Genomic DNA, 27,942 nt, shown 5'->3' with positions numbered 1-27,942 from the left:
GATCAACCAGAATCCCCATTGTTGATTACTATCGAGTGACCCTTGCTGGGAATTTATATGTTTGGATGCACAAAACATATGGCTATGATGCCCGTCCTCCCCCCACCTAGTCATCTTGGTCATGTAGCCCAGGGGTTCTCAAGCGTTTTGCTTCTGAGGTCCCCCTTATTATAAAAATTCAGCAGACACCCTCCCCAGTAACACGACTATATTTTAAGATTACATCCTATCACATGGTTAAAAACCAGCAGCAAATGTGCGCACAGTAAGATCCCACAACAGAAAATGCGATCAATAGCCATATACAATGTGCACCATGCTCGCTACCCAATACAAAGGTCAACTTTCATGGCCGTCCGCACCACCCGTGAGTGATGTCCTCGGGGACCACGAGCTCCCAGAGGCAGCGGGCAGTCTGCTTAGCCGCCCGTGCCGCGCTCGGCTCTGTAAACAGCTGCCAAGGTCAGTCGCATAAAGGTAGAAGTCAACTGAACATTCGCCGACACTCTTTTTTTTTTTGGTTAATTCCCAGTTCGTCCCCCCACCCCCCATCCAAAATGGACATCAGACCCCACTGACCTGTTGCTCTGCCGACCCGGTTTAAAATGGCGGATGTGAGAGTGCACGCTGCATGGCTTGCTGGGAAAAAAACCCGCTGCCAATCGGGGGGAGGAGAGGGGGCGAGGGAGGTCTGCTCTCCTCCAACATCAGTGGTGACGGCACATCGGCCCAACCTCGCATCGGTGCACTGAATTAAACTTTTTTTTGAGATGGGTTTTAAAAAAAAAACACGTCCTATTTCGAGGTCTCGTTCTTAATAATAAACAGGGCACCACTGACATCGGTAGTGAGCAGTCTCCCTCTTTTTTTTTTTTTGTTGATCTTGCTCGCAGAATGGGATTTAAAAAAATATTATTCTTGAAGGATGCTGATTTGGTGAAACCTTTGAAACCTTCAGGGGACCCTGGACCCTCACGGTTGAGAACCTCTGATGAAGCCTATTAACACTGTCTAGTTCAAACATACAAAGGTACCAGAAAGGTAGCCAGTGCTATAGAACCAGACCCCAGCACTGATCTTTGCCTTCAAGGAGAGGGAAGAGAATGGAGGTTGGCATGAAGAAGAAATATTATTTTGAGGTCTGAAGTGATTCACTTATTCTTTAAGGGTTAATCGGGGTGCTAATACTGCTGGCTCCTGATGCGTGGATCTCACGCAACTCTTCAGTTTCTTAAACGATAAGGGGTTATGGGGAGCGGGCAGGGAAGTGGAGCTGAGTCCATGATCAGATCAGCCATGATCTTATTGAATGGTGGAGCAGATTCGAGGGGCCGTATGGCCTACTCCTGCTCCTATTTCTTATGTTCTTATGTTCACGACAAAAAAATTACTTTGAGGTGCAGTGACAGGTAACGTTCGGAAAGTTATATTTTGTAAGCACTGAGCAGGTGCATTAAGATGTGTTTGAATTTTTGTCGGGATATCTCCCCACCCTAGATAATAGGACAGGGCTATAGATGATGTTTCTTTCTCTTCTCTAATCCGAGCAAGAGTATTTTGAGATTTCTTTACTCTGGCAGTAGGGGGCAGTGTTGTAAGAGGCATTTGACTGCAGTTGTATTTCTATCTTCCATACATGGCCAATATAAAGGCCGTTCTGTAACCTAAACACTGTAATGGAATTGAATGGGACCAAAGTATTGTAAGTGTTTTACTGCAGTATTGTGACATGTTAAACATCATCTCTAAATGGTGTTTCAGCAGAAAGATTGCAAATGGTTCAGGATTTTTTTTTCTCTTCCTCTTTCACTCTTGTACTGCATTACTCGAGCACGTTTGGTGTGACTGAAAGAGCAGCAGTGCTGCAAAGTTATTAGTGGATTGTTTGATTTATATGGTCGATGTGGACTCATAAATGATTCATGTGTACATTATCCTTTTCATAATGGATAGAGGTACTTAATCCCTCTGGATTTCCTGAAAATGTTATCTGTAATCTACATTCTTGTGTGTGATGTATGTGTGTTTGAAGGTAGCTGCACTTTGGAAGGAGAAAATGGGAAGGGACAGGAAAAGAACGGCTTCAAATCAAAGAGTGGTAAAATGTAAAAAGCAAGGAGTAAAAAAAAACGATCGGGAAAAAAGGAAGTGACAGAAAACTAACGGCAATGAAAAGAGGCGCCAGGAATACACTGTGCGTAGCAGCATAGTGAATTGCACTCTCTCGCTCACTCCCCAATTTAAATGTTGCCCAAAGGGGTTGAGTTGAGTGGATTTTTTCCCCTATGAACCACTAGCTTCTATAATGCATGCTTTGAGTTTCTCGTAGATTGCTTACAACACTGGTCCATTTACAGGAGGTACTTTGGGTTTTAAAATATGTGGCCATTGCTGAATCAATTGCTGATTCTACTCTGGCCTGAAGCAGTGATCTACTTATTTTCTTCTCCAATGTCACCGTGCTGTAGGTTGCTGTGTGGGAGGTTGTATGTTGTTTCTCTTTCTCTTCCCCCCCCCCCCCCCCCCCACTCCATGCCTGTTTATGCTGTATTTTCACAGTAGTGAATTTAATCACACGAGAAACAGTGAAATTGCTAAGGGGCATAGAATAAAAAGGTAAGTCCTTGCTAGCTTCTTTGAAGCCCATAGCGATAGTGGTTCACACTTTCTGCTGCTTTGAAATCGATTACAGATCACACCAAGTAGCATGGAATCGCTATTTGACAGCTGGTTATTAGATGTACTTTGCAGTTCTGCTGTGTGTGGATGCCCTCGTGCCAGGGCAGAATGGATCCTCACCCAGCTTCTCAGGATAACAGTATTTTGGAAGAGATAGTGCATATTTTTAGAATAAAGAGTTTTATTTTGAGTCTTATCGATCATATTGGCTCCTGGTGAATGGATGAATCTTTCCACTGTGATAATTCCTCTGGCAGCCCCTGTGATTTTAATCTACAGTAACTTCATGATGCACAGTTTATTTCCAGTAACTCACAGATCAAATGGGGGGAATGTGCAGAGGAACTGTTCGGGCAGGCTTGCCACGTTTATCGGTGCATCCATGAGATGGGTTATCGGTCATGGTATGTTGACCTGGCAGACAGTTTCAATAGGATGGCTGGCTTGGCACATTAAGCCGGAATTCTATTTATGTGAGAACTGCTGATAATGATCCCGTTTGGATGGAAATATGAAGTATTAATGTAGAAAATTTAGCCAACTTGGTAGAAATTAAAAATGAATCGTGGTTGTTTCTCCAACAGCCAAAGGGCATGACCCATTGCGGAAATGATGAATCGGATGTGTAACTCTCCCTTCAGGCTTGAGATGGGCACTAATATTGCTCATTGACTACCAAGTTCTGTTTTATCCAGTTTCTTCCAAATCAACAATCCTGATTTAATTCTGTAATCTGTATCCTGCTGTATTGTTTCCCCTCTCTGCTATCTCTTCTCCACAACCCCCTCTGCCCTCCCACTCTTGTCATTCTCAGTATTTATTGGGTTGCTTTCTTCTGTGAGGATGCAGGCCATGAATGACTCTGATTCGCCAACAGAAGCCCCGTTTGTGGTAGATTGCGAAGAATGCTGTCTGTCCACACATTGGACCGTGTATTGCTGAACAGGCACTCCATCTAGTGGTCTAGCTAAAACTCTGGTTGGAGTTGGCAGTTTGGAGGATTCACTAACCTGCTGAGCTACTAACGTATGTTTATTTCCAGCTGAGCTGATCTTAATTTTAAGCAAATATCCTTTGAGAATGTTAGTAATGCATCTTGGACTTGGTCTCCAGTTGTCTTGGTTAACCCTTGCCACTGGATCAAGACCTAGCTCTGTTAAACCCATGTGGTGGCTGGTGTGCAACGGCCACCCCATGTTAAAAGACTCCACGCACCAACATCTTCCACTTTTCAGGATGTAGTTCGGGACCTAGAATGTCAGGTCCCTCATTGAAACACCTGTGAACTCATCCCTTTTTGGTCTGGAAGTGGGTCATGCTCGATACGAGGGACTGCCTAATACTATAATACTAAATTTAACATTGGCTGTTTTTACATTTTAGTGAATAGAGTGCAAATGCAGTACTGCCTATTTTCTCCCCCCGCATCCTTTTCTTCCAATTGTTCTCTTTCTCCACCCCTTCCCCCCCCTGCCAATGGCATTTATTCCTTGTTGGGGAATTGTTCTAGTTGCCTTCGGTTGCCTCGTCTAAGTGACCATTCTTCAAGTGTAAGCCAGGACTATGAGTGCCAACCGATTATTTGTCCCAAGGGTGAGCCAAACTCGATCTTGACGTCCACTTGGACATCCGGAGGCACCCAGGCCTGTAACACCATATCAATCCTTCGTAAGAGTGAGGGGGAAAAAAATCGTGAAACAATAACAAAAGAGACCTCCAACCTAATGGTGTTTACTACTTGTTACAAAATAGAAATCTTCATTGTTAATATTTTCTTTGGCAGTTCAGCTCATTGTATTCAGCATGCTTTTTATTTTCCACTAATTCTAGTAATGGATCTTTAAAATGTTTTTTTTTACTTCAGCCCATTTTAGTTTTACAGCGATCATTCCATACAAGGTACGCTGCCTAATATGAAAGCTTCCCCCGATGCCCATTGGGTAGATGTGGTACTGTCATGCTGTTCAAGCTGGTCCCAGGTTTTGATCCCTGCTCTGTACTAACTTGGCCAAGTAAGAACATAAGCATTAGGAGCAGGAGTAGGCCATTCGGTCCCTCGAGCCTGCTCCGCCATTCAATGAGATCATGGCTGATCTTCTACCTCAACTCCACTTTCCTGCACTATCCCCATATCCCTTGATTCCCTTAATATCCAAAAATCTGTCGATCTCTATCTTGAATATACTCAACGACTGAGCTTCCACAGCCCTCTGGGGCAGAGAATTCCAAAGATTCACCACCCTCCGAGTGAAGACATTTCTCCTCATCTCAGTCTTAAATGGCCGACCCCTTATTCTGAGACTGTGACCCCTGATTCTAGACTCCCCAGCCAGAGGAAACATCCTCCCTGCATCTACCCTGTCGAGCCTTGTAAGAATTTTGTATGTTTCAATGAGATCACCTCTTATTCTTCTAAACTCTAGAGAATACTCAATCTCTCCTCATAGGACAATCCCCCCATCCCAGGAATCAGTCTGGTAGGGGAAGGGGAGGGTAACTGTGGTGACCACAGTTCAGTTATGGTCTCTGTGCTAGGGAGGGTGGAAGGCGGAACTATATCTGATCACTATCCTGTGATGCTGCTGGGGTAATTATTTGTGGTCACGTGACAGAATCTACGCACTCTGTGGCGGCCGACTGTGGTAGCTGAGGAATAGCCGCTGAGATGAGTTCCTGGAATCCTAACTCTGTTTTAAGTTGCTGCCTCCAGATGAGGAAGAAATACCTGCAACCTGCATTGACCTATATTTAGTGTTATAGATGCATCGCTCACATCCTTGTTCAGTTTTGTTTTCTTTTAGCCGAAGCTCACTGCAGAGATTTAAAATTCCCCATTCCTGAAATGCACACATTATTTGGACACCTAGCATTTTGCTTTCGCCATAAAGCACTTCAATCTTGAATTGAAGCACGTTTAATTTTCTCTAAAGATGCAGGTTAAGGACTACAAACCTTTTTTGTAATTGGAGCATATATAAAGAAATTTGAACATCCTAGTTCTTCTAGTATTTCCTAGTTCTACTTTCATAAAGTTTAGTATTATGACAGTTCAGTGGATATATGTGCGTGTGTAAAAGCAGCAGGGGGGTTGTGAAGCCAGGTGTATGTGTGTGTGTGTGTGTGTAAAGCCTGACTGAAGAACCAAAATGCAATATAGTGCACGCTGACACAAGAGAAAAGCACAGATGTGCTCCTTCAGTCATTAGCAATGCATTACGCCTCATTGAAGACCAGATTTCTAGGCCCAGCTAGCACTATCCGTCAACTGCTGTCTCGGCAGTGAGATGAGAATACGCAGGGAAATAAGCCAGCCTTTGTTCTGCAGCACGAACATCACAGGCAACTAACTTATGAACAACAGAGCTGGATGGATTTACCAATGCAGAACAGGCATCCAGTACTCAGCAAGTGGGGAGTCATCTTCAGCGTAAGTACAACAGACTGGCACTTAATTCTTCTAATATAGAGCACTTTTTGACCCAGCCAAGTCTGAGGTAGCAACATTGAATACATCTTCTATGGGGTTTAACATTGTTCTTCCTCCATAAGGAGATAGATATGTGTCTTATAATGTACCCTAAAACTTCAGGAGGTTATAGTTTTCTTTAAGCACCTTTTGGGAATGGACTCTTGATGCCACCTGACCAGCTCAGTGACACTCATTATTGCACCAATCACTGTTGAGCACTGTGAGAATCTGGGTCCGCACGCTTGTGAGTGGGGGCATGCTGTTGTAATAAGGTAGGCGTAATCTGTTCCTAACATCTGATAGTTATACTGCCAACAGTATGATGAGCTCCCTGTTGGAGTGGAACTAAACTACAGAACCAGTGGGAAGCTGTTCAACTTTCGCCGTCTCCAGGCTTGGTCCAAGACCACTCCAACCTCTCGTCGAGCTACAGTACGCGGACGATACCTGCGTCTGTGCACACACACAGGCTGAACTCCAGGACATAGTCGACGTATTTACCGAGGCATATGAAAGCATGGCCTTACGCTAAACATTAGTAAGACAAAGCTCCTCCACCAGCTTGTCCTCGCCCCACAGCACTGCCCCCCAGACATCAAGATCCACGGCGTGGCCCTGGACAATGTGGACCATTTCCCTTATCTCGGGAGCCTCCTATCAACAAGAGCAGACATTGACGACGAGATCCAACGCCAGTGCAGCCTTCGGCCGCCTGAGGAAAAGAGTGTTTGAAGACCAGTCCCTCAAAACTCACCAAGCTCATGGTCTACAGGGCCGTAGTAATACCCGCTCTCCTGTATGGCTCAGAGACGTGGACCATGTACAGTAGACACCTCAAGTCGCTGGAGAAATACCACCAGCGATGTCTCCGCAAGATCCTGCAAATCCCCTGGGAGGACAGACGCACAAACATTAGCGTCCTCGTCCAGGCCAACATCCCAAGCATTGAAGTACTGACCACACTTGATCAGCTCTGCTGGGCAGGCCACATAGTTCGCATGCCAGACACGAGACTCCCAAAGCAAGCGCTCTACTCGGAGCTCATCCACGGCAAACGAGCCAAAGGTGGGCAGAGGAAATGTTATCAGGACACCCTCAAAACCTCCCTGATAAAGTGCGACATCCCCACTGACACCTGGGAGTCCCTGGCCATCGACTGCCCTGAGTGGAGGAAGTGCATTCAGGAGGGCGCTGAGCTCCTTGAATCGCCGAGAGCATGCAGAAATCAAGCGCAGGCAGCGGCAGGAGCATCCGGCAAACCAGTCCCACCCACCCTTTCCCTCAACGACTATCTGTCCCACCTGTGACAGAGACTGTGGTTCTCGTATTGGACTGTTCAGCCACCTAAGAACTCCTGCTAAGAGTGGAAGCAAGTCTTCCTCGATTCCGAGGGACTGTCTATGATGATGATGATGGTCAAAAATTCATTTTAAAGTGACTGATACTTAAACAGAATTGTGAGTTTACTGGTCTTTGGGGGTAGAGTCAAAATCCAAAACTGGACTCTACTCCCATCTGAAATCTTTCATTTGAAAAGTTAGGACTATTTTTTTCCCTAGGTCATTAGATGGAGCACTTATGGTTAGGAGGATGGATCTCGCCTGCCATCAATTCACTGCCTTTCTGTGAATCAACAGTCTGGCTCCGAGCTTTGCATGGTCGAGGAGGACACTGGAGCAGCAGGAAGAGCAGTGGAGATTTTGAGTGAAAACAAACGCAACATTAAAACCAGTAACTAATTGGGAGACTCTTGTCTTATCTCAAAGGTTGGAGAAGAAGTAAAGAAAGAAAGACTTGGATTTATAATCGCGCCTTTCACAACCACCGGACGTCTCAAGCGTTTTGCAACCAATAAAGTACTTTGAGTGTAGTCACTGTTGTAATGTGGGAAACATTATAACAAAATAACACTTTTACAGGTGAAGTTAGCTTTGTGGTACACAATGAGTTACAGATAACTCCTACACCTAAGTAGTATTGGGAATGTGTGTTTTCTTCTGTGGAGGGGTCTGCTCCATTTAGCTTCCATTTTTTGCCACCTATCCTCCAAATCATACATAGAAATTAGGTGCAGGAGTAGGCCATTCGGCCCTTCAAGCATGCACCACCATTCAATAAGATCATGGCTGATCATTCACCTCAGTACCCCTTTCCTGCTTTCTCTCCTATCCCTTGATCCCTTTGGCCGTAAGGGCCATATTTAACTCCCTTTTGAATATATCTAACAAACTGGCCTCAACAACTTTCTGCGGTAGAGAATTCCACAGGTTCACCACTCTGAGTGAAGAAGTTTCTCCTCATCTCGATCCTAAATGGCTTACCCCTTATTCTTAGACTGTGACCCCTGGTTCTGGAACTCCCCAGCAATGGGAACATTCTTCCTGCCTCTAACCTGTTCAATCCTGTCAGAATTTTATGTGTTTCTATGAGATCCCCTCTCATTCTTCTAAACTCCAGTGGATACAAATCCAGTTGATCCAGTCTCTCCTATATGTCAGTCCTGCTATCCCGGGAATCAATCTGGTGAACCTTTGCTGTACTCCCTCAATAGCAAGAACGTCCTTCCTCAGATTAGGGGACCAAAACTGAACACAGTATTCCAGGTGTGGCCTCACCAAGGTTCTGTACAACTGCAGTAAGACCTCCCTGCTCCTATACTCAAATCCTCTAGCTATATAGGCCAACATGCCATTTGCCGCCTTCACTGCCTGCTGTACCTGCATGCCAAACTTCAATGACTGAATCTGCCATGCATTTGCCCACTCACCTAACCTGTCCAAGTCACCCTGCAGTCTCTCAGCATCCTCCTCACAGCTCACACCGCCACCCAGCTTAGTGTCACCTGCAAACTTGGAGATATTACATTCAATTCCTTCATTTAAATCATTGATGTATATTGTAAATAGCTGGGGTCCCAGCACTGAAGCCTGAGGCACCCCACTGGCCATTCTGAAAAGGACCCGTTTATTCCGACTCTCTGCTTCCTGTCTACCAACCAGTTCTCTATCCACTTCAGTATATTACCCCCAATACCATGTGCTTTGATTTTCACACCAATCTCTTGTGTGGGACCTTGTCAAAAGCCTTTTGAAAGTCCAAATAAACCATATTCACTGGTTCTCTCTTGTCCACTCTACTAGTTACATCCTCAAAAAATTCCAGAAGATTTGTCAAGCATGATTTCCCTTTCATAAGTCCATGCTGACTTGGACCGATCCTATCACTGCTTTCCAAATGCAGTGCTATTTCATCTTTAATAATTGATTCCAACATTTTCCCCACCACCGATATCAGGCTAACCGGTCTATAATTACCCGTTTTCTCTCTCTCCTTTTTTTAAAAAGTGATGTTACATTAGCTACCCTCCAGTCCATAGGAACTGATCCAGAGTCAATAGAATGTTGGAAAATGAATCCCAATGCAGTGAGTGACCAGTCTGATTCTGCAAGTGGCAGCAGCCACTAACTGTCCAGGTTTCATATCAAAGTCTGGATCGTGATTAATGGGCAGCCTGTTGAACAGTGGAAGGCACATCAACTGAGTCCAAGCCTGTCCATGTGCATGTACTTCCAGCAGTTCACGCTGAGCAGTATTACAGAAGCAGGAGACAGCCAATGTTTTGTTTTCCCCTCACCAGCACAGGGATGCATGCTCGTGGCAGCACCCGCACTGAAACCCTGGCTGATTCCCGCTAACTAAACACAAACTGGCAGTGAAAGCTGGGATTATTCTGCTCTGTATGGCTCGGTGTTCATTTACCCACTGAGGAGGACGCTAAGAGGCTGCAGGGTGACTTGGACAGGTTAGGTGAGTGGGCAAATGCATGGCAGATGCAGTATAATGTGGATAAATGTGAGGTTATCCACTTTGGGGGCAAAAGTACGAAGGCAGAATATTATCTGAATGGCGGAAGATTAGGAAAAGGGGAGGTGCAACGAGACCTGGGTGTCATGGTACATCAGTCATTGAAAGTTGGCATGCAGGTACAGCAGGTGGTGAAGGCAAATGGTATGTTGGCCTTCATAGCTAGGGGTTTTGCGTATAGGAGCAGGGAGGACTTACTGCAGTTGTACAGGGCCTTGGTTTGGCCTCACCTGGAATATTGTGTTCAGTTTTGGTCTCCTAATCTGAGGAAGGACGTTCTTGCTATTGAGGGAGTGCAGCGAAGGTTCACCAGACTGATTCCCGGGATGGCTGGACTGACCTACGAGGAGAGACTGGATCGACTGGGCCTTTATTCACTGGAGTTTAGAAGGATGAGAGGGGATCTCATAGAAACATATAAAATTCTGACGGGACTGGACAGGTTAGATACAAGAAGAATGTTCCCGATGTTGGGGAAGTCCAGAACCAGGGGACACAGTCTAAGGATAAGGGGTGTAAGCCATTTAGGACTGAAATGAGGAGAAACTTCTTCACTCAGAGTTGTTAACCTGTGGAATTCCCTGCCGCAGAGAGTTGTTGATGTCAGTTCATTGGATATATTCAAGAGGGAGTTAGATGTGACCCTTACGGCTAAAGGGATTAAGGGGTATGAAGAGAAAGCAGAAAAGGGGTACTCGGCTGAATGATCAGCCATGATCTTATTGAATGGTGGTGCAGGCTTGAAGGGCCGAATGGCCTACTCCTGCACCTATTTTCTATGTTTCTATGAGCCATTGGGGAGCTATCCTAAAGAAAGACAGACTTGCATTTTATATATCGCCTTTCACGATCTCGAGGCATCCCAAAGCGCTTCACAGCCAATGAACTGCTTTTGAAGTGTAGTCACTTGTAATATAGGAGGTGCGGCAGCCAATTTGCGCACAGCAAGGTTCCACAAATAACAATGTGATGACCAGTAATCTGTTTTTAGGTGCTGGTTGGGGGATAAATATTGGCCAGGACATCGGGGATAACTCTCCTGCTCTTCTTTGAAATAGAGCCATGGGATCTTTTACGTCCACCTGAGAGAGCAGACGTGTTTACCGTCTCATCCGAAAGAAAGCACCTACGACTAGATTTTGTGCTGCAGTCTCTGGAGTGGGACTTGAACCCAAACCCTTCAGAGTTAGAGGCGAGAGTGCTACCCACTGAGCCACAGCTGACACAATCCTAAAGGCACTTTGTTGAAGGATGCACAGACTAATGTGCATCCTTCAACAAGCTAATGGGCATGAGTTGTTTTCTTTTTCCTCTTCCCTGTTGGCGCTTGAACATAACTTCCTGACCGTGGCCACAACTGACTGGATCACAAATGTGATGAATTAAAGCGCTGTTAATAGAAACTACGATGTTAGTTTGTGTATTTTTTTTTTATATACTTTGTACAAATAACTCTGGAGAAACTGATCTAGCTGTTTGCTTCGGCCCAAAATGTATCTTAACCTGAACCATATTATCTAGTCCATCAACACTGGCAAATAGGAGTTGCTGATGCTTGAGCATGTTTTGGAAAATAAATTATACCAATTCTTCCAGGTAATGCACAATAAATAAATCGACTGACCTGTACGTGATCTGTTAAACTGGCATTCAAATACCTAAATTAATATCCAATTACATTGTGTAACCCTGCAAAACAAGGCATCAATATTTAGTGCAAAATAATTATCATTTGGGTAATAGTGGAAGCAGCTGCTCAAGATATCGGGCTTGCTAGACCACTATAGCGTGTAGGTACCAATGCCAGGAACTGAGGCACAATAAGATTTCCATTTATTTAAACAATGACCCCATTGTGGAACTGACTTGGCAGTGACTTGGCTGATGGTAAAACAGCACTAAATTAACGGTTGTTAGCTCTGGTTGTTTTGAGGTTTTAATGCTAAATTCACCTCTCTTGTGTATAGCCTGGCTGGGTAACTGCTCTTGTCAACAATCATGGTTTGGACAAGTATTCCCAGTAATAAGATGCAAATCTTTTACATTTTGTTGAATAAAAGTACCAGTGGTCCACATTTCTGGCTGTTGATCGTGACATTGGTGGAAGCTGGATTGCCCGGCCATTATAACTGGAGATTGTGCAGAGTGAGAGTGAAGAAAGTTGAAAACCATTCTATGGAGTGGATCTTGTAGTTCAGGAAAATTCAACGTTCTTACAGCTGTATAAAATATGAAATTTGTAAAACTGATGCTTATAACCAATTTCAACAAACAGATTATCATATTGTTGTTTGTGGGAGCTTGCTGTGTGCAAATTGGCTGCTGTATTTCCTTCATTACAGTAGTGACTGCACTTCAAAAGAATTTCATTGGTTGTAAAGTGCTTTGGGACATCCTGAGGTTATGAAAATCACTATCTAAATGCAAGTGTTTCTTTATATGACAGGATCCCGAAAGAAACATGGTGCCCATTGGAGCAGTAGGCTAATCCTCCATTGTTTACCCTAGCATGGTGTCAGGCCTGTGGGTTGTGCAGAGTATCAGCTCACTGCATGTAGATTAATAAACTTAATTTTAAAAAAAAATTTCTAATCTCGAAATCCCAAAATAAATTCCAGATTGATTTCTTCCTTCCTTGAAGTGCACGGTTCTTGTTCAGTGAGGATTGTCCTCAAAAAGGTATTCTGTAATGTATGTGTTTTTAAGCCTTGTGTTGGCTCGGCAGTGAACGTTGCCATGGCAATGCCTTCTTCCAGGTCATCGTTGCATGCACTATCTGATGTGCAGGCAGATGGTCCAAGGAACTGGCAGCAATAGCAGAGGGGAGAGTGAGTGAGAACACTATAGTCAAAACCAACAGTGGGTACTGCATAAATAATCGGGATCTTTCGTGTCCATTTTGAAAGGGAAAAATTGCTAAGACCTAGAACAGATAAGCAACTCCAGTCTGACATTGATGTATGTTGCTTGTCCTGCTAATACCTTTACCTCAGTAATTAGATAAGTAACTGAAGTTTAGTGCCAGTGCCCTCTAGCATTCTTATTTATTGAAATACACCTTTCAAAGAACCTTAACCTCGATACCTTATTCACCAGTAACAGAGCACGTGTTTCATACTTCACAGTTCAGTGGAACAGTTCCTCAAATCCGATTGTTATTTCAAGTTTTATGTAGACCTGTTTTGAATGCTTGACGACCTACTTCCACCTAATATATAAAATGAATATCTATCAGCTCTGCCTTTGTGTATTCAGGCAATAGTAGAAAATTTACTTTTTAAAGTGAGAAATACTGATCAAAAATTGGCCGCCGCCGGCCCCCAACCCGCAGAAAAATGCACGTGCTCGAAAGACGATCTGTGGAATTTTATATTCAGTTCTGTTCTCGCCTCTTTTTCAAGTTTTCATCCAAGAGGGGAGCCAGATGGCTGGCTGCCAGGTCTCTGCCAGTGGCACTCTAATTACCCACCAGGAGGTTGGTGAGATGGGCCAAGAAGACTTTCCATCTGTCCCTGTGGGGATTCACCAAGCAGAAACATTCTGGCCACGGTTGGCAGTACAGTGTATTGAATTGTGTGTTGGTGTGTTTAGTGCACAGCAGAAAAAAAAAACCCTTATTTTATATTTGACTCTTAACAAGTGAGTAATTTACAGCAACCAGGTTGAGGTAATTCATGAGTGAGAGCTCGTGGTAACTGATTGACCGTGCGTCGTTTGATTTATGTTTTTTAAATGTTTTCATTACCCACTTCCCCCTCCCCCTCCTAACTTCCTTTTCACCTGCTGTGAAGGTGTGGTTGGAGTGCAGCTCCACTGGTACTGGTGGGATCCTGACCATTTGTTTCATGTGAGAGCCTGGACAGTGACTTGGCCAGATCTTTCACCAACATCCAAAATTGTTTTGTTGCAGCAGATATTCTGTTTTCCCTCCCACACTTGTTTGGAGCCCATTTTGAGGCCTCTTCGTGGGTCGCTTTAGTTGGGACAAAACATGTTTGTGTTAGACTGAGCAACCATGAAAGAGATAAAAGATTGGACAGAGAGATTGAGTTGAAACCGGTTGGAGCAGATATACTGTATAAACTAAGGAAGGGAACAGTGTCAACTCTACCGTCAGTGGAATACAATCAAACTGGGCCCTTTTTGTTGATTTTAAGTCTTTTCATAAGAACATAAAAAATAGGAGCAGGAGTAGGCCATTCAATTCAAGCTTTCACACTGTCCCTGGGATTAAAAGCACATTTGAATAAGATTGTATTTTTCTTTTTCTATGCCCTGCCTGGTTTCTCTTCTTTCCCTCTGCCACCACCCCCCCCCCCCCCCATTTTTTTCCCCTCAATGGGTGTTGCATTTCCTCTTTCAGTAACAGGGTTGGGACTGTGTAGCCTGCAGACTTCTACAGCTATTATTGCTGCTGGTTTGTGATTCTTTGTAAGATTTGTCTGTGCCTAATTTGAAGCTTTCTTTTTACATGGGGTTTGTACCTCCATGAAATGAGTGAAGCCTTGTTGGGGCGGTGTCCACACATAGAGGTTGCCTCTGGTACCTTGCTCATTGGGTGTTCGTGTTTGAGCCTTGGTGGTGAATGCCACCATGGAAGGCATCACATCCAGGTTTCATCCGACACACACCATGAAGCACTGGAAAGAGGGAAGGAACGGGAGCCCTGGCCATTTCTTTATGTCCCCCTCACACACTTCTACCAGTAATCACCCCAGTAGATTGACCCTCTCAATGATGTGTGTCAACATCCATGGGTGGGACATCGCATACAAGCCCAGTGTTGTTCCTGCCTGATTCAGTACATTTTTTAAAAGCAGAGATTGCTGAATAATAATTTGAACTCCTGCCCGAGATCAGACCAAGGTTGGAACCTGGGGGCTTGCCGTTCCGCATTGCCGAGCATCACGGATCGAGTAGTAAAAATGAAAATTTGGGAGGAATTGTGCAAACCCAGGTATTCAACTAAACTATTTATAAATAGATAAAGAATAAAAGAGAGACTAGTGCCAAAAAATCTTAAATAGTGATGTGTACATAGATGAAAAATGTATAGCAAGTGACAGACATTCTCAAGTGTGCAATACTCCCCCAACCTGTGAAATGTTTTCTGGACAGAAAATGTTCACACTATTCATAGAATCATAGACTGAAGCAGCACAGAAAGAGGCCATTTGGCCCACCGTGCCTGTGCCAGCTCTTTGGTAGAGCTATCCAATTAATCCCAGTCCCCTGCTCATTGAGAGACTTCCTTCAAACTTTCTGCTTGTCTGCATACAAATGCCATTCAGGTGTGTTTAAGTTTTTAATAATTTTGTGCAGGGTAGGTCTGAGGTGATTGAGTTCTTCTCCTCATTGATATGAGAATCGCGTAGGGAACATTTTAATTGTCTCTGCTTCTGAGAAACATTATGAAGCTTTTGAGCAAATTTTAAATGAAAAGCAAGCAAACTGCTGTTAAAGACGGTTTAATATTCACGCGTGAAATAAGTTGTGGCTTGCCTGGTTAATCATAATTACCTTCATCTCTCGCCGTATATTTAATATAAATGTCATTCCCATCCGCTGTAATAAGCTTTACAGTTTGCGCAGGTGGGAGGCGTACATTCTATCGTATTCGAACTGTGGAGGAGCAAGGTCAGACTTGGGAGCTAGTGGAGATTGGTGCTTTCAGGGAGTGTGTGCTGCTTTCAGTAAAGCTTTGTACATCAAAGCACAAAAGCTTTAAAGCATGTAACGCTTTCTTCTAACCCTATTATATAAATACTCAAATTTTTATCGATCAGTTCTCTTCAGATTGTCGTCCTTCATTTTGATTTTTGTCACCCATAACACTTTGATGTCTCCAAGTTAATCAGTGATTTCTACTTTCTGGTCGAGGAGTTTAGAGTCCTAACATTATGTGGTGACTCTGATCTTAAATACAATGCCCTTAAGACTTAGTAAAGCACGACTTCAGATAACCGCCTTGAAAACATTAAACAAATCATTGTGCGGCAGCCTTAGGATATTATTGACTTGATGGTTTTAAATTTTTCTTCCTTTGCAGTAACCTCTGCATGTATAATTTGTTAATGTTGTGTTGCATTATGCTAAGGAAGTTATATAAATACAAGTTGTTAGCAAAATTTGCATTACGTAAAAGAAAGCCAAAACAACAAACCCACACAGTTTGAAGGATTTGGCAGCCCATGTGTTTCAGTGGAGTGGTACTTCTGGTGTGATCTGCTTGGCTGATGCATGTTGTGCCCCTTCTGATCTCTGCAACGTGAATCACCCAAAGAGGGGAGGGAAAGAATAGTGCATTTTCCACACCTTAGTGAGGTTAGATCTCCTAATCTCTGCAGATAAAATAGATTGATGAACTGCATGGGGTTGCACTGAGATCATACAGGACGGGAAGCTTGTCTTTTTGATGTGCGTTCTGTGCTGAATTTGCCAGTGCTAATGCCGGATGGCTCTACACCTACCCTGCTGGAAGTGCACGGACAGCCCTAAATGAGCTATTCAGGCATTTGTGTAGCTATATGCTGCTGTCTTGTGAAACAGTATGACCTTGATTAGAGGAAATAAAAAACGGTGCAAATCTTGCTTTATTTACATTCAATTCCATTAAACAAATATCCTGATTAGTTTAGTAGGTAAATGCACTACCAGTGATAACAGACCAGGGATGTCATTTGCTGATCTCAGCTGCCCGTAGTGATCCTATAATTGGTGTCCAAATCCTTTGAGCTTGTGACAGGGGTGGGGAGAGCAGCTACTGCTTCCAATTGCTGTTGAGTGACAACCCCCCCCCCTCCCCCCCAAAAAAAGCTGGAAAGTGCACATGAGCATGGTTGGCATCTCATGCCACATACAGTCAATTGGGCTGCAAATGTTTGCTGCTGATGAATGCCCATTTAGATGAAGAGCAAAGGACAGCTAGTACCTGTGAAATAGTGGCACCTCTACCTCAGGAGGCTTGGCCTGTATTCCTAGTATTGAATGTCAAATGAAAATAACAGTGGGGCAGTGGAGTGGGTCTATTTCTGGAAGGTTGGAGGTGGAGGGCTAGGCATGCCTGCATTGTTTCTAAGATCAGCCGTACTTGAAGTGCCTTAGTTTTGCCTCAACTTTCAAAGTGTGAACAATGTGTAACTGTTCAGTGGTTCCAGGAAACGTCAAAAACATTAAACAACTTAACCTCACAGCCCTGAGGGAAACGCAAGCCTAAACATAGAACATAAAAATACAGATGGGTTGGGAAAAAAATGGGTTGGGAAATCATTTCTGTAGCTGTTCCAAAAATGTGTTTTGTGTTCTAAAATAGCTTGCAGGTAACTAATGCCCCTCCACACACACTAACTTGAATGACCATACTTCATTCTTGGCCTGTGGGATTTTCTTTTAAAGGCGCACCTCCGCAGGTGTGCGGGGAATGTCGGTACCCCAGGCGATTGGGTTCCATTACCTCGTGATGATTTGGGCTTCTATTATCTCTATGTCTGTCTCATTAACTCAATAATTGGTTCCTTTTATTAATATTTCTAGAACTGGGACCATACAAAATATGCAAATCTGGAATTGCAGCTGTTATCTCAGCTGAAAACGAAACCCTCTTGAGTAATTGATGAAATTTTGTTTTTTAAATCTTCGCCTTTTTCGCGTAATGAACCCTGGCCTAGACTATTGAAAAGTTTTCCTAACTAGCTTACAAGGAAATGCAGGTTTCAATCTAGTTCGTACTGAGCTAGGAATGTTTTGGGTTGGCAAAGAAACATAGAAAATAGGTGCAGGAGTAGGCCATTCGGCCCTTCGAGCCTGCACCGCCATTCAACAAGATCATGGCTGATCATTCACCTCAGTACAACCTTTCCTGCTTTCTCTTCATACCCCTTGATCCCATTAGCCGTAAGGGCCATATCTAACTCCCTCTTGAATATATCCAATGAACTGGCATCAACAACTCTCTGCAGCAGGGAATTCCACAGGTTAACAACTCTCTGAGTGAAGAAGTTTCTCCTCAGCTCAGTCCTAAATGGCTTACCCCTTATCCTAAAACTATGTCCCCTGGTTCTGGACTTCCCTCAACATCGGGAACATTCTTCCCGCATCTAACCTGTCCAGTCCCGTCAGAATCTTATATGTTTCTATGAGATCCCCTCTCATCCTTCTAAACTCCAGTGAATAAAGGCCCAGTTGATCCAGTCTCTCATATGACAGTCCAGCCATCCCAGGAATCAATCTGGTGAACCTTCGCTATCCTTCCTCAGATTAGGAGACCAAAACTGAACACAATATTCCAGGTGAGGCCTCACTAAGGCCCTGTACAACTGCAGTAAGACCTCCCTGCTCCTATACTCAAATCCCCGAGCTATGAAAGCCAACATACCATTTGCCGCCTTCACCGCCTGCTGTACCTGCATGCCCACTTTCAGTGACTGATGAACCATGACACCCAGGTCTCGTTGCACCTCCCCTTTTCCTAATCTGCCGCCATCCAGATAATATTCTGCCTTCGTGTTTTTGCCTCCAAAATGGTGACCTCACATTTATCCACATTATACTGCATCTGTCATGCATTTGCCCACTCACCTAACCTGTTCAATCACCCTGCAGCCTCTTAGCGTCCTCCTCAGAGCTCACACTGCCACCCAGTTTAGTGTCATCTGCAAACTTGGAGATATTACACTCAATTCCTTCATCTAAATCGTTAATATATATATTGTAAAGAGCTGAGGTCCCAGCACTGAGCCCTGCGGCACTCCACTAATCACTGCCTGCCATTCTGAAAAGGACCCGTTTATCCCGACTCTCTGCTTCCTGTGTGCCAACCAGTTCTCTATCCTCGTCAGTACATTACCCCCAATACCATGTGCTTTGATTTTGCACACCAATCTCTTGTGCGGGACCTTGTCAAAAGCCTTTTGATAATCCAAATACACCACATCCACTGGTTCTCCCTTGTCCACTCTATTAGTTACATCTTCAAAAAATTCCAGAAGATTTGTCAAGCATGATTTCCCTTTCATAAATCCATGCTGACTTGGTCCGATCCTGTCACTGCTTTCCAAATGCGCTGCTATTTCATCCTTAATGATTGATTCCAACATTTTCCCCACTACTGATGTCCGGCTAACTGGTCTATAATTACCCGTTTTCTCTCCCTCCTTTTTTTAAAAAGTGGTGTTACATTAGCTACCCTCTAGTCCATAGGAACTGATCCAGAGTTGATAGATTGTTGCAAAATGACCACCAATGCATCCACTATTTCTAGGGCCACTTCCTTAAGTACTCTGGGATGCAGACTATCAGGCCCCGGGGATTTATCGGCCTTCAATCCCATCAATTTCTCCAACACAATTTCCTACCTAATAAGGATATCCTTCAGTTCCTCCTTCTCACTCAACCCATTGTCCCCTAGTACATTCAGAAGGTTATTTGTGTCTTCCTTTGTGAAGACAGAACCAAAGTATTTGTTCAGTTGGTCTGCCATTTCTTTGTTCCCCATTATAAATTCACCTGACTACTGGTTCATTTCGTCTACCCTTCTTAATAGATCCCATCAGTTTCTATAGTGTGATTCTAGTTCTGTATCTCTTCTTATCAATTGCTTCCTTTTTTTCCCAATGATGTAAACCCGTCTTGGCTTGTGTTGGTAATCTCGCTTCACAACATTATTATCCTCTTGCCTAAATTTTCCTTTAACCATCCTTAAGTATTGAACTGTGTCCCTTATTCCTCGAATCCTCTGCCCAACACAAGAAATTTCCTGGATATAAATTCTCCATACTTAAAAACGTAGACCTATCCAATTGCCCTTATCCTCCTCCTCAGGATAGACCCACTTCCTCGTACCTCAGTCTTAAGTTAATGAATCTGCCATGTATCATCCTCTGGACACACTAGTAATTCTAAGTCTTACCCGTAACTACTTGCATTTATATAGCCTCTTTAAATCGTCTCAAGGCACTTCACAGGAGCGTTATCTGATAACATTTGCCACTGAGCCACGCAAGTTGATAATTAGGATAGAAGACCAAAAGCTTGATCAAAGAGTAAGGAGTGTCTTGAAGGAGGGCAGAGAGGGGAGGGAATTCCAGAACGTGGGGCCGAAGCAGCTGAAGGCACGGCTACCAGTGGTGGAGCAATTCAAATCGGGAATTTGCAAGTGGCCAGAGTTGGAGGAGCACAGAGATCTCTGAGGGTTGTAGGGCTGGAAGAAGTTAACAAACTGACACAGTGCTCCAGAGGCAATCCTTCCCTGAAGCAATCTATAACTTCAGCATTTCCTCCAACATCACCACCTTGGTTTTATAATTCACATTTGTTTACATTCTTTACTGGTTTTAACAGCTTATCCACCAAAAGCCCCCAGATAATTTTCTCACCCCAAGCAGATTGCTGTTTAATTTGTATTTCACGTTCTTGCCTTTTCTACCTAATCTCTCAACTATACACTTGCACGGCAGTTCATCTTTCACTTCTGTGCCCTTTGACCTAGCCTGTCCAGATCCCTTTGGATTATCGCAAATTGATCATCAGTAAACTAGACCAAACCTGCACTGGAATCTTAATTGCAAGAATTTGGTAACTTTATTCAAAAGTAGTATGTGCCTCATTTCCCCCTCCACTGCGATTTTCTTGCCTCTCCTGAAAGTGCTGATTCATTGCAGGATATACAGTTCCAGCGTCTCTCTGATACCTCTCCCAAGTGGCCATTCTTCATATGTGAGTCTCGTGAGTGTCTGCAAACTATTGCATCAAAGTGGGCATCACCGCTAACCCTGATACAGCAAGCGCCATTGGATAACATGAGCAGAAAGTGTAGCTGACTCTCGCCTTCTCTTTTCTTCCCCCCCCCCCCCCCCCACACCCATCATCTATCCCAGCCGCAGACTGCTGAGGCTAAGTATAGTACCTTTAGTACGACTCGCGCTGAGAAAAGCTAACTCAGCACGTCCTGGAGGATTGACTTCAGGAGTTTACTGGTTTGCATGACAAGTTCCACACGAGGCAGTGATTTGCCATCTAAGTCCTGCCCTCTTGAGCATCTCCTGATTATAACTGCTCAATCATTGGTGGCTGTGCCTTCAGTTGCCTCGGCCCCAAGCTCTGGAACTCCCTGCCCAAACCCACTGCCTCTCTACCTCTCTCCTCCTTTAAGACACACCTTAAATTAATAAATTTGCTGGAGTTCTTTGAGGATGTAACGAACAGGCTGGATAAAGGAGAACCAGTGGACGTGGTGTATTTCGACTTCCAGAAGGCATTTAACAAGGTGCCACATTAAAGATTACTGCACAAGATAAAAGTTCACGGGGTTGGGGGTAATATATTCGCATGGATAGAGGATTGGCTAACGAACAGAGAGTCGGGATAAATGGTTCATTCTCTGGTTGGCAACTAGTAACTGGTGGGATGCTGCAGGGATCAGTGCTGGGACCCCAACTATTTACAATCTATATTAACGACTTGGAAGAAGGGACTGAGTGCAACGTAGCCAAGTTTGCTGATGATACAAAGATGGGAGGGAAAGCAATGTGTGAGGAGGACACAACAAATCTGCAAAAGAACATAGACAGGCGAAGTGAGTGGGTAAAAGTTTGGCAGATGGAGTATAATGTTGGAAAGTGTGAGGTCATGCACTTTGGCAAAAAAAAAATCAAAGAGCAAGTTATTATTTAAATGGAGAAAGATTGCAAAGTGCCGCAGTACAGCGGGACCTGGGGGTACTTGTGCATGAAGCACGAAAGGATAGTATGCAGGTACAGCAAGTGATCAGGAAGGCCAATGGTATCTTGGCCTTTATTGCAAAGGGGATGGAGTATAAAAGCAGGGAAGTCTATATAAGGTATTCTTCGGCCTGGAATACTGTGTGCAGTTTTGGTTTCCATATTTACGAAAGGATATACTTGCTTTGGAGGGAGCTCAGAGAAGGTTCACTCGGTTGATTCTGGGGATGAGGGGGTTGACTTATGAGGATAGGTTGGGCCTCTACTCATTGGAATTCAGAAGAATGAGACGTATAAGATTATGAGGGAGCTTGACTGGGTGGATGCAGAGAGGATATTTCCACTGATTGGGGAGACCAAACTAGAGGGATCTTAGAATAAGAGGCCGCCCATTTAAATCTGAGATGAGGAGAAATTTCTTCTCGGGTGTGGATCTGTGAAATTCACTGCCTCAGAGAGCTGTGGAAGCTGGGACATTGAATAAATTTAAGACAGAAATAGACAGTTTCTTAATCGAAAAGGGGTTATGGGGTGTGGACAGGGAAGTGGAGCTGAATCCATGATCAGATCAGCCATGATCTTATTGAATGGCGGAGCAGGCTCGAGGGGCCGTATGGCCTACTCCTGTTCCGATTTCTTATGTTTTTATGTTAAAACCTACCTCTTTGACCAAGCTTTCAGTCACCTGCCGTAATTTCTTCTTGTAGCTCAGTGTCAAATTTATTTGTTTTATCTCACAATACTCCTGTAAAAAGTGCCTTGGGACATTTTACTGCGTTAAAGACGCTGTACAAATACAAGTTGTTGTTGTAAGCCCGAGTGGGCAACAAATTATTTTTTGAAAGGAATACACTACTGAAGTGGTTAAAATGAACAGGAATAATAGGAATAGTTTAGGAATTTCATTTTTCACCTCCACAACCCATACTCCATTGCATCATGTGCCATTACCCAGGGTAATCACATTTGTTCCAGGCCTCTCTACAAGCTGCCTTTTGACTCCCATGGACTGCAAATGCCTTGTCCTCTGGGCTATTCTAAATTCAAGTCTAACTTCAACGCCATTAACGATTGAAGGAAGTGGGGCTTCCCTTTCTGTCCAATGCTTACTTTTCTAACCTGTTGCCTTGTGCTTTCCTCCAGGTTCCAGACTGTGCGGCCCGCGCTGAACGTGGCCATATTCCCCCTCCTTTATGAAGGGCTTGCTGACATCATCCGAGATGTTCCGATGATGCACTTAGACGAAATAACGCTCTTTAAAAGTCGCGTGGCGGAAGACCCTCTGCATCTCTGGTGGTGATGCTCGATGCCACCGAGAAGGACAAGGAACTGAGCACAGTGCTGATGACCCCATGTGTGATTATCCTGCTGAATCTGCCCTGCCTGTGGATGACACTGTTATTTACAATAAAACGCACACACATTTACTGTCTTGTGGTAACCAGAAAAAGGTTGAAGTTTGAAAATTACAGAAAGTGTTTTGTTCTGAGTTTTTTTTTTTGTTGCCTTGTTTTCCTGCAAAACTCCACAGAATTGGGGTCAACATCAATAGTGATGGATATGACGTGTAGCAAGTTTTATGTTGTGCCTGCTGTAGTCTTCGCAGTAATTGGAAATAAGAACACGAGAAGCCAAGGACAAGTAACGACCCATCAACTCCCATCTCCCTAGATGATACCAAAATTCTCATCCTTATTTTCAAATCCCTCCATGGCCTCACCCCTCCCTATCTCTCTAACCTACACCAGACCCCCCCCCCCCCCCCCCCAACCAAGATAGAATTCAGCACCGAAGGAGGCCATTTCGGCCCATCGTGTCAATGCCGACTGACAAAGAGCGATAGCCTAATCCAACTTTCCAGCTCTTGGCCCACAGCCCTGTAGTTTACAGCACTTCAAGTGCACATCCAAGTATTTTAAAAATGTGGTGAGGCTTTCTGCCTCTACCACCCTTTCAGGCAGTGAGTTACAGACCCCCACCATCCTCTGAGTGAAGAAAATTCCCCTCAAATCCTCTCTAATCCTCCTACTAATTACTTTAAATCCATGCCCCTTGGTTCTTGACCCCCTCATGTCTGCACTCCTCAATTCTGCCCTCTTGAGCATCCCTGATTATAATCGCTCAACCATTGGTGGAAACCTTCAGCTGCCTGGGCCTCAAGCTCTGAAACTCCCTGCCTAAACCTCTCCGCCTCTCTTTCCTCCTTCAAGACTCCTTAAAACATATCTCTCTACCTGTGATCATTTCTATTTATGCGGCTCGGTGTCACATTTTTAATTTCATAATACTCCCATAAAGCGCCTTGGGACGTTTCACTATAAAGGCGCTATATAAATACAAGTTGTTGTAGCTCTCCCAGAATAGCATTCAGTTGTGTTTTGAGCATAACTAAGGTTTGCCTCTACTCACTGCTTAATTTACTTTTCACTAGATTAAATCCTCTGGTTCTACTTTTTCTGGCTCGTCTTTGCAAAAATCTGGGTGCAACCACGATTAGACAAGGTTCTCTCGTTTTTGTTGCCCTGTCCCCACATTAACTGCTGCTTTTCCAGACTTGGCTTGAGCTTCAATAATCTTTCTTCAGTTCATACACTTTACAATTGGAATCAGTCTTGTTCTCTGCTGCCTCTTCAATGTTTGTATATGTTCTTTGTGATGTGGTGACCAGAATTAAATACAGTTCTTCAAAATGTGGTCTGACCAGTGTATTGTAAAGTCTTTGTGTAATCTTTTGGCACTTGCACCCTATCTTCTGGCTAAGTATCCCACCGTACTTTTCTTTAAATGACTCTGTCGTATTGTCCAGCCATTGAAAGTGATACTACCACCACTCCCAATTCCCTTTCTAGGTCGCTCAATCCAATTCATTGTATACTTATGCACTTTACATAGAATTTAAGCACAGAAACAGGCCATTCAGCCCAACTGGTCCATGCCAGCATTTATGCTCCACATGAGCCTCCACCCACCCCTCTTCACCTAACCCCAAGAATATTTCCTTCCATTCCTTTCTCCCCCTATGTGCTTCTCTCGCTTCCCCTTAAGCGCATCTATGACTGTTATGTAATACTTTACATTGATCTGTGCTATATGCAGTTGAATATCCACGTGCAGAGTTGACCTAAATCTGTTGCAGCATTTTTCTGTCGGTCCGCACCAGCAATTAACAGTGTTTTTGGTCACTGTTAAATCCACTGTGGCGAAGCACACTAGGATTGCTTATCTGGCTCTTTGCTTCTTCTGCTCCAGGCACCTGTTCAAATCCGCGAATTGTGGCTCTCTTGAGATGAAGTGAGATTGTAGTTCGGTGTTTTTGCAAGGCATGCTGTGCAGGAGCGGAACACCCGGACTAATAATAAAATCATTTTCAGGATTCCTGTGGTGGCTGAGCTGGTGAAGACTCGATGCCGTACAAAGCAGCCTGTTTCCTAGGTTCCAGCTCTGTTCCGTGCTGCGTTAGCTGGTCTTGGCCGGGGCCATGCATGTGCTGCTGTAGCTGACTCCCTTGCTCCAAGCTGGGGAGGATGCCTTTATTGCAAAGGGGATGGAGTATAAAAGCAGGGAAGTATTGCTACAACTACACAAGATATTAGTGAGGCCACACCTGGAATACTGCGTGCAGTTTTGGTTTCCATATTAACGAAAGGATATACTTGCTCTGGAGGCAGTTCAGAGAAGGTTCACTAGGTTGATTCCGGGGATGAGGGGGTTGACTTATGAGAAAAGGTTGAGTAGGTTAGGCCTCTACTCATTGGAATTCAGAAGAATGAGAGGTGATCTTTTCGAAACGTATAAGATTATAAGGAGGCTTTACGAATTGGATGCAGAGAGGATGTTTCCACTGATGGGGGAGACTAGAACAGAGGGCATGATCTTAGAATAAGGGGCTGCCCATTTAAAACTGAGATGCGAAGAAATTTCTTCTGAGGGTTGTAAATCTGTGGAATTCACTGCCTGAGAGTGCTGTAGAAGCTGGGACATTGAATAAATTTAAGTCAGAAATAGACAGTTTCTTAAACGATAAGGGGTTATGGGGAGCGGGCAGGGAAGTGAAGTTGAGTCCATGATCGGATCAGCCAGGATCTTATTGAATGGCGGAGCAGGCTCGAGGGGTTTCTTATGTTCTTATGTAAAACAACCTCCTGGGCTGGAAATTCATCAGCCTTCCGCCGCATTTTCCAGCGGTAGCTCTTCATTTTGGGTGGAAAACGGTGCGGCTGGAAATTCACAGAAGTCTTCCGCCGGTGGTTTTGAAATATTGCTGGGGAGTGGATTGCCAGCGTGCAACACTCTCAAAACTGCTTCCACCCGAGTTTGGTCACGGCGGTGACCCATAGATGGGGGAAAAAAAATGCAGAGGAAAATCCAGTTGGAGTCGCCCTTGGAACGGCGGTAGGTATGAAACCCTACAAAACAAGTAAGTTAAAGTTTATTTTTAAATTACTTTGAAGCGATTCAGTAGAAAAGGGTCTTGTGAATGTTTTACGATTTGAAAAATATGTTAATTTTTTTTGTTTTTGTTTTTTGGAAAAATATTTTTTGTGTTTTTTCCCCCCTCCCTAGGCCCAACTCTCAGCGGTAATCAGCCTCGGACTAAAGTTGACGAGCATCGCGTTTTCCGCCTCGAATCCTCGTATAACGCCAATCTTTCCTGCCAGGCGGATTTTTTCCCATTATTTCATGAATTTTCCGCTGAGAATTCATAGCGGAGTCTTAGCATTTTTTTTGGTGGTGGTTCTTGCTGAATTTCCAAGCCCTTGTCCCTAATTGCTAACACAGAGCCAAATAGCCTGCCAAGATTCAATGCGAAGAATGCCCACCTGGTTGATGTCAGTGAGTGCCTGTGGCGCTGTATCCCACCAAGACCAAGTACCTTCAGGAGAATAGGAGGGTGAAACTTTGCACGCATTACATTTACTTTTTTAAAAAAAACATATTTTGAATAGATAATTTTAAACTGCTGCAGTACCTCTGAGCTCCTGTTGGTAGAGCTGCTGAGCTATGAAAGTTCAGTGTTTTCTACAGCGCCCCTGCCTTGGATGTAATGGTATTTCTGTTCTACTTCCTATTTGTTTTATGAACCCATTATTTTTGATGTATTGCATAAATTACATTACAGGAGGGAGACGTTTGGCCCATGGCATGCCTGTATCAGTGCTAGCACTTCAACTGAAGCGATCTGCTGTAATTGCATCTCTCTACCCTTCCCCTCTATCCATTTCTAATCATCTCAATCGCTCTCCATTAATTCTTTAAACTAAGCGATTTAATGCAGATCAGGAATTGAAACTAGTACCTGGAAACAAGCAGACCCTCTTCTCTGTTCTGTCAATGTTTGGTCATGATTGTAAACATGCAAAAAGGATGTGAAAAGACCATTATCCCAGATATGGTGCAGCCACATTGATGATTTATCTAACCCGTAACCATGCAAAAGAGGGGGAAAGAAACTCTTTAGGGAAAACTCAACTGTTCCTTTCTGAACCCTAAGACAAGCTCCAGCCCATTTACTGATTATTGTCCCAGCTCACTAACAACTTCATTTCACTTGGAGGCTTGTCTGTTTTGCTTTAAAGAAAGAAAGACTTGCATTTATATAGCACCTTTCACGATCACCGGATATCCCAAAGTGCTTTACAGCCAATGAAGTACGTTTGGAGTGAAGTCACTGTTGCAATGTGGGAACGGCAGCAGGTTTGTGCACAGCAAGTTCCCACAAACAGCAATGTGATAATGACCAGATAATCTGTTTTTGTTATGTTGATTGAGGGATAAATATTGGCCAGGACACCGGGGATAACTCCCCTGCTCTTCTTCGAAATAGTGGCCGTGGGATCTTTTACATCCACTCGAGAGTGCAAACGGGGCCTCGGTTTAACGTCTCATCAGAAAGACAACACCTCTGACAGTGCTGTACTCCCTCAGCACTGCACTGGAATGTCGGCCTAGATTTTAGGTGCTCAAGTTTCTGGAGTGGAATCTATGAACCCACAACCTTCTGACTCGGATGCAAATATGCTACCCACTGAGCCATAGCTGACACTGTGTAAAGGGCTATAACTAATCCATCCCTAATGTATGTTTTGGTTGTCTGTTCCAGAGTGGTGACTGGAACTAAATCTTTACTGGCATCTATCTTAACTCTTGTTACCTAAGGATGCCCTCCAGTGCCACTTTCCCTATCCATCTCTAACCTATCCAACAGGACTGAAT

General features: G+C 44.0%; 1 protein-coding gene across 2 annotated transcripts in view; it reads left to right on the top strand.

The window, feature by feature from the left end:
• fbxl18 (F-box and leucine-rich repeat protein 18) overlaps positions 1-24,419 on the top strand; it is a 38,862-nt gene extending 14,443 nt beyond the window's left edge. For both annotated transcript variants that reach the window (XM_070901268.1, XM_070901269.1), the window contains one exon: positions 22,873-24,419. In XM_070901268.1, the coding sequence (XP_070757369.1) occupies positions 22,873-23,029 (157 nt within the window). In that variant the 3' untranslated portion in view covers positions 23,030-24,419. The remainder of the gene's footprint in view (positions 1-22,872) is intronic.
• Positions 24,420-27,942: the final 3,523 nt, after the last annotated feature.

Source organism: Pristiophorus japonicus, chromosome 15 (genome assembly GCF_044704955.1).
Source record: "Pristiophorus japonicus isolate sPriJap1 chromosome 15, sPriJap1.hap1, whole genome shotgun sequence".
Classification (NCBI taxonomy): Eukaryota; Metazoa; Chordata; class Chondrichthyes; family Pristiophoridae; genus Pristiophorus; species Pristiophorus japonicus.
The sequence above is the reverse complement of the archived record's forward strand: the minus strand, read 5'-3'. Positions and strand labels throughout refer to the sequence as shown.